Consider the following 22,057-nt stretch of genomic DNA (forward strand, 5'->3'; position numbering starts at 1 on the left):
TAAATGGAGCAAATGACCAAATTTATAAATGACCAAAAGCATACTGTGTTTCATAGTGAAACTTATATTCTAAAAGAAACTAATGGCTGCCACACGTGATGGCACACACCTGTAATCCCAGCAACTTGGGAGGCCGAGTTAGGAGTACCACAAGTTCAAGGCCAGCCTCGGCAATTTAGTGAGACCCTGTCTCAATAAAAAATAAAAAGAGCTGAAGATGTGGCTCACTGGTTAAAAACCCCTGGATGCAATCCCTGGTATCAAAAAAAAGAAAAAAAGAAAAAGAAAGAAAGAAAGAAAGAAAGAAAAAGAAAAAGAAGAAGCAGATGGCCTTATTATAAATAAATAACTTTTGCTGGGCACAATGGTGCATGCCTGTAATCCCCATGGCTTGGGAGGCTGAGGTAGGAAGATCAGGAGTTGAAAGCCAGCCTCAGCAAAAGCAAGGTGCTAAGCAACTCAGTGAGACCCTTTCTCTAAATAAAATACAAAATAGTGGCTCAGTGATCAAGTGAACTATAAATAGATAAACAGATAAATAAATATATAAATAAAACTTTTAATGTCTTTATTCATTTGCCATCATACGATGAGGAAACATCAAGATCAGTTTTGAAATTTTAACATCTATATTAATCTGAACCTTTGAAATCTAGATTTCAAAGTACATCCTTCAAAAATATAGGATATCTATACACATTTTAAAGACTGGGATAATGATTTTTTCTTTAAAAAAGCACATCCAGTAACTAACTCTACTGTGTTATTGATCATTGCTGAAAAATTAACACTGCTAACTAAAAGCAAAGCCAGGGGATAGAATTGTACTTAAATTCCACATATATACACATCCACATGTAAATTTTGTGAACTTTTCTTACATTTCAATCATAATAAATGGAAATAATTATAAACAAATTTTTCTGCTGGTACTGTTACACTCAGTGTTGTAACTAATATACTATAGAAAAAATACATTCTAATAAATAAAAAAAATCACAAAAGTAGCTAAAAATTACACTAACTAAAGTAAATCAATTGCAATTAAAATGAACTATATGTGAAATCCAAAAGTTAAGCCATTTATATTAAATAAGCATAACTTCAGACTAAAACAGAAATCACAAGGACAAAACTGAAACATTAAAAATTGAAGGTATTAGATTAATTAATATTTAAAAAACTATAAAATGCTCATAAGTAAGGAAAAAGTGTTTGTACATTTATTAATCATATTTATATTTAATATTTTATCAAAAAATGGCAGGTTAAATTCTGGAAATAATAAAGTACTATATCTGCTTTTCTAAAATAACAGTAAAGGCCAAAGAAGTTCAATATTATTGTTTTTTATTCTGAGTCCACTAAAAATGGTTCCTTCTTTCTTTTGACATTACTGGTCATTACAGAAAAGAAAATATGATATGAAACAGAACTCAAAACATCCCAACTTGCAATTACAACCGATACATAAACTGTACCATTTTCTGATGCTCCTTGGTGTTCAACTAAAATCACACTCTATCAACCTATAGTCATAATTACCTAAAATGTTTTACAGAGGATTAAACAAGGCACAAAGCTTTAACTGAAACACCACTTGGTTATAGAATGAAAGCATTTTTCCTTTTTTAAGAAATGTCACCTGACAAGAATTATTTTCTAGGGAATACTTGAAGAAATAGAAGAAAACATATTTCTTCTGCATAGGCCTAGCATTATTGAATATACCATGCCTACTCCCCATCAAAATGAAACAACTGGAGGGTTCAGTTGATAGAGTGCTTGGCTCAAATGCACAAGGCCCTGGGTTCAATCCCCAGCACCTTTAAAAAAAAAAAAAGGTAACAACTCAAAATATTTAAAAATGTTTGTTTCCCAAAACATTTTTATTTCTAGTTAAAATTTGTGGTTTGATACTTTATGGTTTAGGGGCTGGGGTTGTGGCTCAGCAGAAGAACGCTCACCTAACACGTGTGGCAACCTGGGTTCCATCCTCAGCACGACATATAAATGAATAAATAAATAAAGATATTGCATCAACTACAACTAAAAATTTTTTTAAAAAATACAATTTAATACTATAATCTAAATTCTCCCAATAAAATATCTTTCTAACCATTCTTTATTATTATTTTTTTAATGTGGTGCCTAGGACAGAACCCAGTGCCTCATGCATGCTAGGTAAGAGTTCTACCACTGTGCCACAACCCCAGCACTCTAACCATTCTTATTTGAAGTGACTGCTCTACTTGAATTCAACAGTTTCCACACAAAGTGCATTCTGTAATTAATCATACAATATCTTGTGAAATCTTATACTGTCCTTACTGTCAAATTAAGAGTAACATTTATTAAGTGCTTATTTTACTCCAAGCATTGTGGAGGATATACAGATGCCTATGAGCACCCACAATTTTAAAAGAAAACACAGAAATGCATTAGTAACAGATAGCATTAGGCAGATTATAGCACATGCAATACAGAGAAAGGAAATAAAGAACAAACAGAAAATAATGCCAATGATGAAACCGAGGAGGTGCTGGAGAAAAGATGGCCACAATAAAAGGGAGAGAAAGTGAGAGCTCAAGTGCATTCCAATGATAGAAATGTTTTTTAAAAAAGGAAAAAAGCAACTAGCATATTTTAGTAAAGGAAAACAGTGTAAAATATAACATAGCTAAAGGGCAAGGTAGGCAGAAGAACTTAAACTAATGGCAGATAAAAGTTAGAAATTCTGTCCAGGTCAAGACATATCAGAGATGGATATAAATGCCAAGCTAAGGTATACAGATTTTACTATGTATAATAGGAAACTACTAACTGAGAACAAGAAAGGGATGTCATTGGATCTATGCTTTTAAAATGATAACTGTATGAAAAGTTAAATCCAGAAGAATATTTAGAAAGATACTGTAATAGTCTAAATAAAAATTATAAGTAATTTATTAGGTAAACAACAGTGGGAATAGAAAGACTGGAATGGATTGGAAAGATTCATAGAATAAACAATTTTTGAACTGGATACTGAAACTAGTGAGAGCAGTCAAAGAACCCTTAGCAATGAGGTAGCAAGAGGAATGATGCACTATACACCATTTGTGGTTAAATCATTCGTTGTCCTTGTGTCCTCCTCTCATATATAGACCATAAATCATAAATAGTAAAGTGCTTTAAGAGCTATGTTTCTAAAATCACACTCTGCTAGAATTCTAGCTGTTCTTCCAATCAGCTACATAATCTTGGATAAGTAAATTCATTGCTATAAGCCTCATAATCCTTACAATCTTCATCTATGAAAAAAGGATATTAATCTCTTCCCAAAATGCTACTGAAAGGGCTGAGGAGGGGTGTTGCTGAAAGGATCAAGGGTTAAGTAAGATAATACATATAAAGTACTTCTTAGAGGCAGGTGCTATCATTATCATCATCACCAATTTTAATTGAAGGGCACAGAACATAAAATAGTATTCTATCTCCTTCACATGAAAAAGTATGAAGTGTTAAAATATTTGTAATATAAAAAAATTCAAGACAATATCTAAAATATGGTCACTCATTTCAACCTATATTATATACCCACTCTTATGAACATCAACAAGCAACAGCAATAAAATCCTTCTGTTTTCTGTGATCACCCTCTAGTGGTGATCCTAAGAAACTTTAAAAGAAAAAAAAAAGGCAAAAACTTAGAAGGAAACATATAAAAACAGGAACCAAAGAATAAGAATTCAGGATAGATAGAATTATCAAAGTGAACATTTTCCTCAGTAATACTATGTAGGCTTGATTCAAATATAAGGAGAATAAGGCAGAATTTCCTAAAATGTATCTTAAGGTAAATTTGTTCTTAAAAATACATTCATAAAAATCTCAACATTAAGCAACGCAAAGCATGCTCCTTTTCTGGGGACTTTACAGATCCTTTATAAATAATATGACTGTCCAAAAGCAGACTTTCTCAAATATTAACCAGCAAACCCTTTCTTCAGTACAACACCTAGTACTTTAACAGTGACTAGGGTTCACCTACACTACAAGTATATATAACTGATTATACTGTTAATAAAAAAATCAGATAATTTTATATTTATTTAGCTGCAAGTTAAAAAAATAATTACCATGCAAATGGATAACACCGGATGAGAGAAAACCCTGAGAATGATTTTGAAGAAACAAAAATCTCAAAATGAAATGCATTTTAAACCTTTAGACATAAGCCAGTATTACTGATATTTTATATCTACATTTAATATATGTTTAGTCACTTCATGATATTTGTATTAGTTTTAAAAACCAAATAAATAATATAAAACTAATCTATTAAATGATGGCATACTCTATACAGATCTTTAAAATGACATAAAATACTAAAATTAGCAGAAATTATTTTCTTATCAGTCTCAGGAAAAGAGAACCAAGCATAGGGAAATATTTCTATGTGGCACCTAAAATAGTAAAAGGTGCCATTTTTACCTGGGATTTCCTCTTAGTGCAGCATGATGTAGAGCATTAAATCCATTATTGTTTGTGATGGTAACATCCGCTCCAGCTTCCAAAAGAACTGCCAGGATATCATCACGTTTCTTACTTATGGCATCATGAAGAGGGGTATCACCTTCAGAATCCTTTTTATTTTAAGTTTAAAAAGACTTTCATTAGTTCTCCTTCAATTAATCATTGTGCCTAACAGTAACATATAAAACTATTAAACAAAGAAAAAGAAATGGAGGCCATATCCAACAATTATTAATCAGTGATCATCCTCTATATTAAACATGTAAATGCAGGTAGGAAACAGATACATTAAAATAAAGTCACACCATTCACTGTTGTACCCCCAAAATTCTATACTGAACCTATACTAGTTTCAGGCCCCATAAAAATGAGTTTAAAATCAATGTTTTTCAATGTTGGCTGCACATTAGAATCTGCTTGGAGTTCTTAAAACTCCTGAGGCCCACCAGGCTGCTATCCAGACCAACTAAATCTCTGGGAGTGAGAGCCAAACATTAGTAGTTTTTCAGAGCTCCAGAGACAAATATATAACGGAGTGATATGTGAGAAACATTAACCAAAGTATTTTCAAAGGGCAGGGAAGTGATTATCTCCAAAGATAAATGGTTAACACACATCACAGACTACGTAGGTCAAAGCAGACACGAGTATAAAGGAAAATTTAACAGTAAATTAAGTTTTACTAGAATTGGCTGCCTCATTCTACAATGATTGACCTATATAGTAGAGATATAAAAGATATGAAAATCTATAATACTGTCTGGTTCTTTACAGAAAAAGTTTGTCAATACAGGCAATATATTTATCCACCTACATAGGGATTCCTAACACCAAGTTCAACCCAACCATCTACTGTCTATCTTCCTGAATCTACTAACACTGAAAATTTGCAGTCTTCAATTTGATATGAGCTCTTTACATGATCAAATATGCTTCTACAGGTCCCTGTTCTGTACCGCCCTCTGATGCCCACAACAGCTATTCCAAACCTGTAGCACTGTTCTTCTCAATTCTCTACCTCAACCCCAACTCACACTCTCATTACATAACCTTGCCTCCAATTTCTGACAAAAATGTTCAATAGATATAAATTCCCTCTTCTTTAACATATTAACACAATACCTCAGTTCCTTCTCCATCTTCCAATCCTGTCAACCACTAAGCCTATACCCTAGAACCTGTCAGTATCAAAATGGTTCTCACTCCCACAACTTCTGTTCTTTATTACCTCTCTGAGATCTATAAATTCTCTGCCTGCTGTGAATTATCTAAATTACAAACAGATTAAGATCTCAATGATTCTCCCCTTTTTGTTTTAATCAATGAGTTTCCAATTTAAACAAAGTAATTTGTACATATTCAAATAGTGTTTTAAATACCATTCTTTATAGGAAAATAACACACTATTTCAAGCCTGTGCTGTTAAAGGTATGACAGAAAAAAATCTAGAAATGAACCTAGAAGTTGGCAAATCATTATTATGTACTTTTTTATTTTACTATTAAATTATTAAGCATTCATACCAAATTTCAACCTGACAGGCATGCATAAGATGGGCAATTTTAACAACCAAACTAAGTACTTCATAAAGACAGACTATATTTCCCTTATATATATGGTTTAGTTCATCTAGATGCTAAACTGTGGCTGGAAAGAATTATTTCTTAGGTGATTTTTGCTTTAAACCTAAAATTCCCCACTGTCACTAAAAAAAAAAAAAAAATAGGTATGAATGCTTAATAATTTAATAGTAAAATAAAATAGTACATGATAATAATTTGCCAACTTCTAGGTTCATTTCTGTCAATCAACCTTGAAACACTATTTTCCAAATCAGAAAATCTCCAAAGACTAGACTAATACCTAGACCAAAACCCTAAGATAAATTAAGTTACAATGAAGATTATTTAAGTTTATGAAGTAACTTGCACAATATAGCTTATTTTATGCTGCTGAAATTCACTGTCATGATCAATAAAGTTAAATCAATGTCTCTAAGTTGATATTTTTCAAGAAGTTCTCACCTGCACCCCTCAACCTAAACCCAATCTTTGGGAGACATCTTATTTAAAAAGTTTTTCTAGGAAGGAATGGCTGCCAATTTTATGACATTCTATGCCTCCAGTATCCTTTATCATGACTGGCTATACAAAAAAAGAAAGGTAACAAAGGAGTGCTTACCACAGAACTGAGTGCTTTCTTTTAATAGGATACTGGCGATACCTGGAAATATTATTTCTTTAAAAGTCTTACCTGGAGACTAGGATGACAACCAAAGTCCAATAAAGTCTTTACAACTTGAAGATGACCTTTATTGACAGCAATGTGAAGTGGTGTCTGTCGACGCTTGTTGCGAGCATTCAAATCAGCACTACCCCGGTGTAGTACTTCTATAACAGCACCTTCATCTCCAAAGGCTGCATGGTGAACTGCTCTATCTCCATCTTTATCCTAAATGTTAACGTTCAAATCTGAATTAGTGATATGTAACAAAGAGAGACAAACCTTGAAGCTTAGTAACATATCAAGAACCAGATTAATTTGGGAAAATGAAATAATAAAGTGGAGTCAACAAAATAATTAGAAACTGTCTTGAACAGTGGTTATCTCCAAAGATAAATGATAAACATAGACCAACATCTCATACATAAACACTTGACCAGTAATTAAGTCACTAATCCTTCACTGCTTCTAATTTATCAGCCATGATACTAAATCATTAGGAAACTGTTAAACTACATGATTTTTTGGCCATTTAAAACATTTTATAAAGACTTTTTAAAAAATTTTTTTTAGGTGTAGATAAACACAACACAGTGCCTTTATTTGTATGTGGTGCTGAGGATAGAACCCGGGTCCCGTCCATGCTAGGCGAGCGCTCCACCGCTGAGCCACAATCCCAGCCCCAAGACTTTTTAATGACACAAAAATTACACTAAATTAGTTGAGTCATTTTTTAAAATGATGTCAAACAATGTGATCTCAATTAGCTTTAAGGGGATAAATACATTAACATGCTAACAAGTGACTACTGGTTACCTCTAAGTAGTAACCATATACTCTTGTATATTTGAGGACAAAAAATAAAAAAAAGTTCAAAACCTTTAAAAGACAAAAATGAAGCATGAAACTGCAAATTCCATATATCCAAAATGCTAAAACTCTTTCAGAGAAATCAAATATAATTCCCATATCTTCTATAATAAGCATATTTCTGAAGAGAGGGTAGGAAAGTTTCAGTTGTTTTTTTTTTTTTGTAAAAGGAAAAAAAGGCTGAAATATACCATGAAGGTGATATATCTAGTTCCACCCAAAAGAAGTCTCATTACCTTCCTAGAGAGATACAGATAGGGAAGGTTTTTATAAGGGTAATGTCTTTATATCAATACTATACCCCAAATTTTGATACCCACAAGCAGGCTTGCTCTAAAACTTCCTTCAGAGCCATGATTCCCAATCTATGCATCCAGTCCCTGATGGACTCCCTAGTTTATGCAAAGGGTTTGAAAATCCACGTCACCAAAGATCATCTGAACTACTTTGCAAAGATAAACCCAGATAAAAACTGTTATGATTAAATACATTAAAACGAACAAATAGATCATTCAAAACAGTTACTGAATTCAAAATTTTTTTATCTTCATTTTCTCAAACACATATTGAAGGCAAAATCACTTGTGTAGGAATCTATAACAGTTGAACAGCCATTCTTGCAAAGGCAAAACTTTGACTTTGGAAATTTCTACCTTACTAGTATATTTACCTGAATTAATTTAGGAGTTTCTACTGCCTATAAATCAAGAACGAGGGCTGGGACTGTAACTCATTGGTAGAGCACCCACCTCACACATGTGAGACACTGGGTTCAATCCTCAGGACCATATAAAAATAAATAAAGATACTGTGTCCAACTATAAGTAAAAATAAATAAATAAATAAATAAATAGATAAATAATCAAGAACAAAGAAACTTGAAAACAACCACATGAAAGATTTAAGATTCAACTCTTGTGTTTCCTAAGCAGCAATATCTCAGAAAAACATTATCCCAGAAAAATAAGTATACACATGCCACACACACACACACACACAAACACACTCTCTCTCTCTTTCTCTCTCTCTCTCTCTCTCTCTCTCTCTCTCTCTTTCTCTCGTTATACATTTCATTATCTCTGAATCTCAGAGTTAAGATCTTTCCAACCTCCAATCTGGATGTTTTTTTTTTACTGTTAAAAATTTTAAGTTTATCATATGATTACCCTTAAATTAAAAACAGAAACATAACATACAACCCGGCAAGGTAGAACATGACTAGAATCCCAGCTACTCAAGATGCTGAAGTAGGAGGATCCACAAGTTTCAAACCAGCCTGAACAACTTAAAGACGCTGGCTCAAAATAAAAATATTGACTGTTGGGCTAGGATTGTGGCTCAGCGGTAGAGCGCTTGCCTAGCACAGGCAGGACCACATAAAAATAAAGGCATTGTGTTGTGTTCATCTACACCTAAAAAATAAATATTAAAAAAAAATATATATGTTGACTGTGAATGTGACTCAGTGGTAGACACTTGGCTAGCATATATGAGGCCCTTGGTTCAATCCCCAGTAAGGTGAAACAAAACAACAAAAAAGAATATCAATCTACTAACACTGATAGACTAAAAATTGTAACTATTTATGAAGCTACAATATATTTATGGTTGTTAGAAAACCATTACTGATACACTTTTTGTAATTCCTATCAACAGTTTATATATGTAAAATCAAACACTAAGAAGTTTAAAACCTTGATATATATGTATGTCAAAAAGAAATACAGTAAAAAAATTTAAAGATTATGGAATATGCATATATACAATAGGATACTCCAATTGAATTAATTTTCATGTCTCTCTTCTATGTTAGAAAACTAGAGTTGTACTGCGGTCTTAATTTGTAAGGCTTTTTGCTTTCTTCTGAATCCATCTTAAGTACTCCAAATAAACCTACCACAGTGTGACTATTAAGTGATACCAAATGAGAATTACACGGGACAAGGGTAAAAGTGACCTCCACAAGGCTATATCCAAAAGTCTGTAAAACAGCCACAAATTAAATAAAACTGATTTCTACTCTTCTGCTCCCTTCTCCTCTCAACCCTCAAAATTCTACGCTTGCACCAGTCCTTGCTATCTTGGCTGACAGAAACACAGACCACATGATCAACAAAATCAGCATCCATAAATCATATTCATCTACTACTTCTGAGTTTCTATATTCATTCACCACAATCTGTAGCTTTTATTCCTCAAATGATGCTCAAACTATTTTCTTCTCCAACTCAAATTCAGACCTTCACTCTTACTTATCTGAACTAATCTCACCTTGCATCCACTGCATTCTTACCCCAAACTATTTTTCACATTCAAGGCAAAATCCTCTGTAAAACACAAATCTGATGTTTAAAAATCTTTAAGTCTCTCTACTACTAAAAAAATAAATAAAAATTAAAAACAAAATCTTACTAGGTTTACTTATGGTTTCCTACTGTTACTGATTTCTAACTTTATTCCATTATGGTCAGAAAAGATACTATGCATGATGTTTATCTTTTTTTAATCTCCTGAGACTACTGTGGTTTGCATATGATTTGTCCCCCAAAGGTTCATGTGCTGAAAGCTTGCTCCTTGATACCGTATTAACAAGTAAATGAGCTTTAAGAGATGGGAAGGTGATTCAGCCAGGGGTGCTACCCTCATGAAAGGGATTAATGCAGGCCTCAGTGAAGTGAATTAGTTCCCAAGAGATCATGTTGTTATAAAAGAGGAAGTCTGGTTTCTCTAGGCTCTTTTGATTCCTCTCTCAACATCTGATCTACCTCTGTCTCTGTCTCGCCCTGTGATACACTTCCCTTCTCCTCTCATCTATGTTTTAACATTCCATGTTTTCACCAGCACTGGCTTTCTTAGGTTTGGGGAGGTCTCTAATAGCAACTTGAATGAACATGTATACCTGGAAACTATGTACACCTAAAGTCATTTCACTGGTTATTATTTTGAATCCTGATTTGTGTTTTTAAAAAAAAGAATTTAAAACTGGCCAATCTTGAAGCCCCAACTGCCCTTTCCTTCTCAGTTTTACACTAAAAAAAAACAAACAAAAAAACTGTTTTTGCCATATTGTTTTCATTAATGAGATAAGAAAAATCAAACAGAAGCATCTGTTTCTTGAAAAACTGCACTACTTCTGACAGCTAGAAAGAAGTGTTTACTAAGAACAGTCAAACACAGGTAATGCTAACACATTGAATTCCTACGTTGTTGTATAAATGATATCATAAGTATGTCTCTTAATCTACATTGCAACTCTATCACAAATGGGGAAACTCAATCTTTTACCAATTAACTTTTTGCCCAGTACTTTTCTAGCTGCAAAAATACAGTTAAAATTCAGGTTATATGACAAAGTCTATTATTATTCCCTAAGCATATTTTTGTATCATGTGAAAACATAAAAAAAGGCACATTTTTAAAGTGGTCATCCATCCAAACCTCCACACCATTGCTATTATTTAAAAAAAAAAAAAAAAAAACTGAGTCCCTGGCAGATCCAAAATTAGCTCACTTATGATCAACATACCTAAGCTCTCACAGTCCTTGATGCCTTTACCTATACATTAAGGAGGACACAGAATACAATCCTACAGTACTCAGTAGGTCATACCTGGAGACAATCAACTTTTCTTAATAGCTCTGAGTTTTCCCTAAGGAAAAAAAATAGGGAAAAAATGTAATCCTATATATCCTTCATAATTTAGTTTGATAACAGCTTAAATTAACTGAAAAAGTGCAACAGTCATCTAAATAACAGTGCTAGCAAACTTTTCTATAAAAGGCTGGAAAGTATGTATGGTTTAGGTTTTGTTGTTAAGTAGTTACTTAACTCTGCAACTGCTGCAAAAAGCAGTCATAGACAATACGTTAGTGAATGGTTGTGCTGTTTTTCAAAAGTACATTTTTAGGGACTGGGGTTGTGGCTCAGGGGTAGAGCACTTGCCTAGCATGTGTGAGGCACTGGGTTTGATCCTCAACACCACATAATAAATAAATAAATAAATAGATAAAGATTATATATGTTTTTTAAAATACATTTACAATGTATTTTTGGATTATGCCTGTTGTCTATAGATTATAGACCCCAATCTATAGCATGTTGAGCTCAAATTCCTAAAGCAAGTAAAAAAAATGAAAGGTTACAGAATGAGCTAACCAAAGATGAAAGGCCATTTCCTTTTCCTTCTCCGTTTTACATTATAAAACTGTATTCCAAAAAAATTTAATAAAATTGTATTTTTAAAAATAAACATTAATTATCATTTTTAGGTGTGATAAAAGGTATGCTAATGTTTACAAAAGACTCCTTATATTTTTTTTCTTTTTTTTTTAATTGGTTGTTCAAAACATTACAAAGCTCAGGACATATCATCTTTCATACATTTGATTCAAGTGAGTTATGAACTCCCATTTTTACCCCAAATACAAATTGCAGAATCACATCAGTTACACATTCACATTTTTACATAATGCCATATTAGTGACTGTTGTATTCTGCTGCCTTTCCTATCCCCTACTATCCCCCCTCGCCTCCCCTCCCATCTTCTCTCTCTACCTCATCTGCTGTTGTTCAGTTCTCTCCCTTGTTTTCCCCCCCTTTCCCCTCACAAACTCTTGTATGTGATTTTGTATAACATTGAGGGTTTCCTTCCGTTTCCATGCAATTTCCCTTCTCTCTCCCTTTCCCTCCCACCACTCGTCTCTGTTTAATATTAATCTTTTCCTCATGCTCTTCCTCCCAGCTCAGTTCTTAATTGCTCTCCTTAAATAAAAGAAGACATTTGGCATTTGTTTTTTAAGGATTGGCTAGCTTCACTTAGCATAATCTGCCCTAATACCATCCATCTGCAAATTCCATGATTTTGTCATTTTTTAGTGCTGCGTAATACTTCATTGTGTATAAATGCCACATTTATTTTATCCATTCATCTATTGAAGGGCATCTAGGTTGGTTCCACAGTCTAGCTATTGTGAATTGTGCTGCTATGATCATTGATGTGGCAGTATCCCTATAGTATGCTCTTTTAAGGTCTTCAGGGAATAGTCCGAGAAGGGCAATAGCTGGGTCAAACGGTGGTTCCATTCCCAGCTTTCCAAGGAATCTCCATACTGCTTTCCAAATTGGCCACACCAATTTGCAGTCCCACCAGCAATGTACAAGTGTACCCTTTTCCCCACATCCTCGCCAGCACTTATTATTGTTTGACGTCAGAATGGCTGCCAATCTTACTGGAGTTGAGATGGTATCTTAGGGTGGTTTTGATTTGCATTTCTCTGACTGCTAGAGATGGTGAGCATTTTTTTATGTACTTATTGATTGTATGTCCTCCTCTGAGAAGTGTCTGTTCAGGTCCTTGGCCCCTTTGTTGATTGGGTTACTTGTTATCTTATTGTTTAATTTTTTGAGTTCTACGTACACTCTGGATATTAGGGCTCTATCTGAAGTGTGAGGAGTAAAAATTTGTTCCCAGGATGTAGGCTCCCTATTTACCTCTCTTATTTTTCCTCTTGCTGAGAAAAAACTTTTTAGTTTGAGTAAGTCCCATTTGTTGATTCTTGTTATTAACTCTTGGGCTATGGGCGTCCTATTAAGGAATTTGGAGCCTGACCCCACAATATGCATATTGGAGCCAACTTTTTCTTCTATCAGACGCAGTGTCTCTGATTTGATATCAAGCTCTTTGATCCATTTTGAGTTAACTTTTGTGCATGGCAAGAGAGAGGGGTTCAGCTTCATTTTGTTGCATATGGATTTCCAGTTTTCCCAACACCATTTGTTGAAGATGCTATCCTTCCTCCATTGCATGCTTTTAGACCCTTTATCAAATATAAGATAGTTGTAATTTCGTGGATTGGTCTCTGTGTTCTCTATTCTGTACCATTGGTCCACTGCCTGTTTTGCTACCAGTACCATGCTGTTTTTGTTACTATTGCTCTGTAGTACAATTTGAAATCTGGTGTCGCTATACCTCCTGATTCACACTTCCTGCTTAGAATTGCTTTTGTTATTCTGGGTCTTTTGTTTCTCTATATGAATTTCATGATTGCTTTCTCTATTTCTACAAGAAATGCCGTTGGGATTTTGACTGGCATTGCATTGAACCTGTAGAGAACTTTGGGTAATATCGCCATTTTGATGATGTTAGTTCTGCCTATCCATGAACAGGGTATATTTTGCCATCTTCTAAGATCTTCTTCAATTTCTCTCTTTAGGGTTCTGTAGTTTTCATTGTATAAATCTTTCACCTTTTTTGTTAATTCCCAAGTATTTTATTTTTTTTTTTTGAGGATATTGTGAATGGAGTGTTTTTCTTTTTTTTTTTTTTTTTTATTGGTCATTCATCACATTACATAGTTCTTAATACATCATATTACACGGTTTGATTCACGTGGATTATGAACTCCCCCTTTTACCCCGTATACAGATTGCTGTATCACATCAGTTTCCCTTCCATTGATTGACATATTGCCTTTCTAGTGTCTGATGTATTCTGATGTCTGTCCTATTCTCTACTATCCCCCCTCCCCTCCCCTCCCCTTTTCTCTCTCTACCCCTTCTACTGTAAATCATTTCTTCCATTTGTATTATCTTGTCTTACCCCTCCTTTCCTCTTATATGACATTTTGTATATCCCTGAGGATCGCCTTCCATTTCCATGCAATTTCCCTTCTCACTCCCTTTCCCTCCCACCTCTCATCCCTGTTTAATGTAAATCTTCTTCTCAAGCTCTTCGTCCCTACCCTGTCCTTGTTTACTCCCCTTATATCAAAGGAGTCATTTGGTATTTGTTTTTAAAAGATTGACTAGCTTCACTTAGCATAATCTGCTCTAATGCCATCCATTTCCCTCCAAATTCTATGATTTTGTCATTTTTTAATGCAGAATAATACTCCATAGTATATAAATGCCACATTTTTTTTAAGCCTTTAATGAACCATCTAAAGAAACTCTTAGAACACACATTTAGGTTCTAAATTCCTAAATTTACATCCAAGAAATATGCAACTAAAAAAACTACTATTATGTAGTTCATAGATTTCTAATGTGCTAATTTAAAATTCAGGTCTTTTTGGGCAACAGATAATTAATTCCAAGCAAGATGAATTGTTTACCTCTGAAATACCATAGGCTCTTTTTGAGCTGTCAACAATTCAAAAATACATACAATTAGAGAAGGAAAAAAAAAAGCAAAAGGAACATATGACTAGAAATGTGTGTCTTTTCAAATGTGTGTCTTAAGGTTTTTTAATTCATAAAAATAGATTGGTCTACCAGATTGGGAGAAGCTTTTGGACAGAACTGTAATATCCTGCCTAAGCTAAATTTGCTAGCTTCTGACTTATTCTACATAATTTTGCATGACACTGAAACAAATATAATCCAAGTATATATTTAATATGAGGTTATAATTAACAAAGCAAGCTACCCTTTATCCAATACATACATACAGATTCTCAACTGAAATTCCAAAGATAATAAGATATATTTATTTTCCTCTTATAAGAATATTCTCGCCAGGCATGGTAGCACATGCCTGTAATCCCAGTGGCTTGGGAGGCTAAGGCAGAAGGAGTTTCAATGCCAACCTCAGCAAAATCAAGGTACTAAACAACTCAGTGAAACCCTATCTCTAAATAAAATACAAAATGGGGCTGGAGATGTGACTCAGTTGTCAAGTGCCCCTGAATTCAATCCCCGATACCAAATAAATAAATAAATAAATAAATAGATTTTATTTAGATATATATATATATTTTTTTAAACTCTAAGTTAAATGTATGTATATATGTACAGTGATAAGCATGCACTGTAACTTTCAAAGATTCACATTAAGGTCAAGAAACCAGAAGTCTACACAAACACAAATTCAGTTATGACAAAAAACAAAGAATTATCTCTGAGTATCACAGAGATCAGGAAAGACTCTGATTCAAGAATGTCTGTGTTCCCCTTCCCTCAACATTCCTAGTATGATTCTTAGGTGAACCCAGCTGGGCTCCCAATAGCACAATGGTTCCATCAGATTAGCAGGAAATGCAAATCCTCTTTTCACCTAGGGCTATTCCTAAAATATTAGAAGAATCATAGAAAACCAAAAAATACTTTAAGCTAGCTTTTGTTAAAATTTAATTTTCAATCAGAAAATATTAGGTAAGTATTAAATTTTGAGAATGAAAATCCATCTCATATAGAGTTATTTCTAAGATAATTTTTACTTAAAATATTTTCAAGCTTAGTTTAATTACCTCTGCTTCTACATCCACATTTTGCTTCAGAAGTAACTTCAAAATATCAACATGTCCATTTTGACTAGCCGCTTGCATAGCTGTATGGCCAGCACATTGCCCATTTACCTTAAAAAAAAAAAAAAAAAGATGAACAAATGTCACAAACCAGAAAGAAAGAACCAACATATACATATAGTATAGGTTTAAAACTTGTTTATTGTACGATTCCATAAGAATAATTTGATGTTCCATATATTATAAGAGAGATCACCAGAAACTCTTTATTTCTTTTCTTTTTGTGGTGTTGGGGACTTGAACCCAGGGCCTCATGTATGTCAGGCAAATGCTCTATCACTGAGACACGTCCCCAGCCCAACAGAAACTCACTCTTTAATTTAGAGACGGAAAGCAAGCATTTTTTTTAAATTAAAGTTTCATTATTCTAAGAGCTCATGAAAGAATTGTTTAGCCAGACTGTAAAGAAGAAAGAAAAGAGGTAAGGGGGAGGAAAGTTAAGTTAGATTTGTATATAGAGTACACTTCTTTTTGTATTATTAAATCTCAGACTGTGGTTAAATGGAAAAATCAGAAAGGTGAATGAAAAACTTTTAGAAAAGTTACTAGCCACTAAAAAATAAATTCAATTCAACAAATATACCACATACCATTGTAGACAAACATAAATGAGTTGGCAAGGTGACTATATATAACTATTATATTATAAATCCGCAATTTCCAACTATCCTTATCTTCAGATGCTATGTACATGCAAAACTTACCCATGAACATTCCCCAAGCCAAGTGCAATTCTTTTTTCTACCTCTTTCATTCTCATCCATCTGACAACAAAAGATGGCTAAGGATGGTAGCCTGGCCACACATTTATATCCTATCTCTCCTGAGACCACACTAAAATGGCAGTTGATAATTTAAAATGTAAAGTCCATAAAGACAAAGGGAAAGGTAGAATTAACATCAGGGGGGAAAAAAAACACTTATGAAACAAAGAAAACAGAAAGAGGAACAATAATTGACTTTATAGGGAAGAGAAAGCCAAGCATAAAAAACACTCTCTAGACAAAATGAAACCCTACAAATACAAGCACATCAGAGGGCTCATAAGAGGGTGACTGGACCTAAGTCTGATGTACAACTGTCATACTCTAGGCCCAGCCCTGACAGAAAAAAAGGTTTCTTAGCTCTATACTAAATAGCCATAGAGAATAGACCCCTAAATGATGGCATTTGGAGATCCCCAAACCTCCAATCATCATAATGCAAAGTCAGTCAGTCAGTCCCATGAGGTAAGGAGAGTTATCCATCAGTTTTTTAATGTCTTATTCAGATACAAATAAAAAACCAATGATCAGAGAGAGGGCTGAGAAAGACTCAAAAACATAAAATGAACGAAACAGAATAATTAATTCAAATTTAAGAAAACATTACTCTGGAAGAACAAATTAAAGGAGAAAAAAACTCGAGGAAAAAATTCACTTAAAAGATATTCAAGAATTCATTTTAAAATCAAAAGGAAGATGCTAAGAACAAATAAGAAAACAAAGTTTTAAAAAAAAAATCCACTACAAGAGGTGAAACACATGTTTTTTTTTTTAAATATCATGAGACTTTTAAAAAATATATTCTTCTTACATTAAGTTAAAAGATGAGTCACATTTACATTATTCACTAACATCTTACTAAAGACTTTTTTCTTTTAAGCCTCAACCAACTAAGATAAACAACAGGAAATGCATACACATGCACAAAGACATGCTCACACATAGACATATGCACTATCTACACTGAAATCTTGAAAGACAATGAACAAATAGAACTAACTTTAGCAGACCAAAAAAACCTGCCTGGAGAAAAACCTAAAAGCAATTCTTTGAACAATGAACTCCAAAAGGCTCAAAACTGATGGCAAAATACTTCTGGCTTTGGGAATAAATGTGGTAGACACCAAGCACAAAAGCACTGGTCAAGAGTCTGTTTAAAAAGCACTTATGGGGGAATTGGGATTGTAGCTCAGTGGTAAAGCGTTTGCCTTGCATGCCTGGGATTCAATCCTCAGCCCCACATAAAAATAAAAAATAAAGATACTGTGTCCATCTATAACATTTATATATATAAAAGCACTTATGGGGTTGGGGAAATAACTCAGTTGGTAGAGTGCCTGCCTCTCATGCACAAGGCCCTAGGGGAGGGAGGGAGGGGAAGGGAGGGGGAGGGGGGAGGGAGGGAGAGGGAGGGGGAGGGAGGGGGAGGGAGGGAGGAAGAGAGAGAAAGAGAGAGAAAGAAAGAGAGAGAGAGAGAGATAGAAAGAAGGAAGGAAGGAAGGAAGGAAGGAAGGAAGGAAGGAAGGAAGGAAGGAAGGAAGGAAAGAAAGAAAGAAAGAAAGAAAGAAAGAAAGAAAGAAAGAAAGAAAGAAAGAAAGAATTATGATGGGCTCAGTGGTGCATGCCTTAATTCCAGCGGTTGGATCCGGTGGCTAAGACAGTAGGATGGCAAGTTCAAAGCTAGCCTTAGCAATGCCAAGGTACTAAGCAACTCAGTGTGACCCTATTGCTGAATAAAATATATAACAGGGCTGGAGATGTGGCTCAGTGGTCAAATGCCCCTGAGTTCAATCCCCAGTACCAAAAGAAAAAGGTACTTCTATTCCTGGATTTCCCCATACCAGACAGCTTAGTTACTACTCCTCCCTTACTGGACAGAAACCTGAATATTTGTCCCATGAAAAGGGTAGAGGCTCTATCCTTTAGAAACCTGGCACTTAAAACTCTATAACTTTTATGTAAGTATTTACAAGCTGAAAGCAGAGAAACCAGGACCACTTCTCAAGTCTGAAAGCTAGGTCTATACCCTATGCCAGAGAATGAAGACAATTTTCTTTCTCAAAAGCCACTAATATCTATACCTTAGAAAAGATACAGTAAACATGGAAAGACAAGAAACACACAAAACAAGACATATAACACAAGAAAGAGGGGAAGGGAAGCCATCAAGGACTACATAAAGAGGACAACTTATAGGTAGAGAATGTGAGAAGGCACTAAAAGAAATTTCTCTCAGAATATGAAACAAATAACTGATATACCTGATGTCATAATATGAAAATGAACAATTAGAAATTTGGGGAGGAATTAATAATAAAAATATAGATAAAAATGAAAAACTTTAAATTATGTATGGGGTTAACAGGATCTGGGACAGATCACAGTGAAACTTTAGAATAAAGGAAACGTTCTCCATCTTAATACAGGTATAGATTAAGTGGCTGTATGCATTTGTCAAAACTCAACTTGATTTCACTGCATTAAAATTTATATCTTTATTTCTTAAAAAGGACTAGTAAGAACTATAATGAAAAAAAAGGTTGTGTAGAAAAATACATTCTAGCATACTCCACAGCTCAAATATAAATACCATTTACAGAATATACAAAATTATAATATACTATAACCATAAGAAGAAGCTGGAAAGTGTGTGTATGGTTGTGGTGGAGACTGGAGGTGGTGAAAGGAAACAGAATCCTCAGGTTCCACAGCAGAAAAGAGAATTTATAGCACAAAATCAAAAACAAAAAAAAAAAAGGAAAGAAAATCAAGAAATAATAATAAAGCATGATATTAGAAGACAAGGAGGTAAATATGAAGAATATCAGTTACAAGTTCAAAATAGTTGCCTCTAAATAATGAGAAAACAAGGGTATGAAGGAAGGCATATTGTTTTTCATAATAAACCTTATAGAACTATTTTTTGGTATGTATGACATTATTAAAACATTACTTTAAAATAATGGAAATGGACTAAAGCCTCTAATTATGAGACAAAGAGTGATTAAATAGATAAAAAGACACAGCTACATGTTGCTTGTAAGAAATTCACTTTACCTCTAAAGACATACACAGACTCAAAGTGAACAGATGAAGTAAGATATTCCACACAAACAAAATCCAAAAGAAAGAAGAAATAACCACACTTTTATCAAATAAAATAGACTAAATCAAAAGCAATAAAGAGAAACAAGGAAGGTCATTATATAATCATTAAGGGGTCAATTCAAAAAAAGAAAATAACAATTATAATTACATATGCACTCAAAACAAGAGAATCTAACTATATAAAGCAAATTGTGGGGTGAGGGGAATACCAAGGATTGAACCTAGGGACGATTAACTGCTGAGCCACATCCCCAGCCCTTTTTTATTATTTTATTAGAGACAGGGTCTCACTGAAATGCCTAGGGCCTCAATAAATTGCTGAGGCTAAGTTTGGGTTCATAATCCTCCTACCTCAGTCTCCCGAGTCGCTGGAATTACAGGTATATGCCACTGCACCCAGCTAGAGCAAATATTAACAGACCTGATGGGAGATAAACACTGATACAATAGTGGGGGGCGGGGTGCTGAGAAGGTAGCTCAGTGGTGAGGCATGTGCCTAGAAGGCACAAGACACTGGGGTCAAACCACAGTTCACCAAATAAAAAAGAACAGAATATTGACAATAGTAATAGGAGAATTTAACATCCCACTTTCAGCAATAGACAGAAGAATAAATAAAGAAACAGAGTTAAACTGCATCCCAGAGCAAATGGACCTAACAGACATCGACAGAACATTTCACTCAACTACAAAATAATATACATTCTTCTTAACAACGCATGGAACATTCTCCAGAATAGATCATTTGATAGACCTAAAGAGTTTCAACAAATTTTTAAGAGTGAAATCATATTGAGTTTTTTTCCAAACACAGCACAACAAAACTAGAAATCAACAACAAGAAGTCTATACAAAATGTGAAAATTCAACAATTTACTCTTGAACAACGTATGGATCAAGGAAGAAATTAAGCAAATTTTAAAATTCTTGAAACAAATGAAAATGGAAATACACTATATCAAAATTTATAGGATAGGACAAATGCATTATTAGAAATGTTTATGACAATAAAAACTTAATATCAAAAAAGAAGAAAGAATTCAAATAAACTACCTATCACTGTACCTCCAGGAACCAAATGCAAAATGAATAGAAAGAATGAAATAATAAGGATAAGAGCAAAAATAAATTAAACATGAGACTTAAAATAATACAAAGGATCAAGAGGTAGTTCTTCAGAAAGATAAAATAGACTTATCAAGACTTCTAAGAAAAAGAGAACATTCAAATAAAGTCAGAGATGAAAAAGGAGACATTACAACTGATACCATAGAAATACAAAAGATCTTGACAGGTTGTCATGAACAACTATATGTTCACAAATTTGATTACACATTCACCCAAGATTGAGTCATGATGAAATAATACATCTAAACAGACCAGTAACATGTAACAAGACTGAATCAGTAATAATATCTCCCAACAAAGAAAAACCAAAAACAGATGACTTGCTTCAGTACTGAATTCTACCAACATCAGCAATTCTTCTTAAATTATTAAACTACTCTAAAAAATTAAAGAGGAGGAATTCATCTTAACTCATTCTATGAGGAAAACACCCTGATATAAAAACTAGACAAGGACAACAAAAGACAAGAAAGCTACAAGCCAATATCTTTGCTGAACATATGTGCAAAAAATCCTCAGCAAAATACCCATAAATTAAATCCAACAGCAATAAAATGATAATCAATTTGAATTCCAATTCAATTTGGAATTCATCTTAGAGATGCAAGGATGGTTCAAAATACACAATTCTGACGTACCACATCAACAAATGAAGAACAAAAACTGTATGATTATTGTAACAGTTGCAGAAAAAAGCATTTGTTAAGATTCAACATATTCACGATGAAAACTCTGAACATATCAGGTATAGAAGGAACATATCTCAACATAACAAAGGCTGTATACCATAAGTCAACAGTTTACATTATATTGAATGGAGAAAAGCTGAAAGATTTCTAAGATTTGGAACAAGATAAAGATGCTCACTTCTGCCACTTTTTTTTCCCCCCTACGTTGCTGGTGACTGAATTCAGGCACTAGCACATACTAGGCAAATGAATGAAATTTCAGTCCTTTCCTTACTTTTATTCTACATTGTACTTTAAGTTATAGCCAAAGCAATCAAACAAGAGAAAGATGTAAAGGGCCTCCAAATTGGAAAAGAGGAAACCAAATTGTAGCTCTTTGCACAAGACATAATCTTTTATATAGAAAACTCCAAAGACTCCACCAAAAAACTATTAGAACTTGTAAATATATTC

The 22,057-nt window shown here is 33.8% G+C and overlaps 1 protein-coding gene across 1 annotated transcript in view; it reads right to left on the reverse strand.

The window, feature by feature from the left end:
• Mib1 (MIB E3 ubiquitin protein ligase 1) overlaps positions 1-22,057 on the reverse strand; it is a 138,030-nt gene that overhangs the window by 48,534 nt on the left and 67,439 nt on the right. Inside the window, exons 10-12 of the mRNA XM_026388089.2 lie at positions 15,859-15,966; positions 6,772-6,969; positions 4,477-4,628 (exon numbers count right to left, since the gene is read on the reverse strand). Of these exons, the coding sequence (XP_026243874.1) occupies positions 4,477-4,628; positions 6,772-6,969; positions 15,859-15,966 (458 nt within the window). The remainder of the gene's footprint in view (positions 1-4,476; positions 4,629-6,771; positions 6,970-15,858; positions 15,967-22,057) is intronic.

The sequence above is a fragment of the Urocitellus parryii genome, chromosome 13 (genome assembly GCF_045843805.1).
Source record: "Urocitellus parryii isolate mUroPar1 chromosome 13, mUroPar1.hap1, whole genome shotgun sequence".
Taxonomy (NCBI): Eukaryota; Metazoa; Chordata; class Mammalia; order Rodentia; family Sciuridae; genus Urocitellus; species Urocitellus parryii.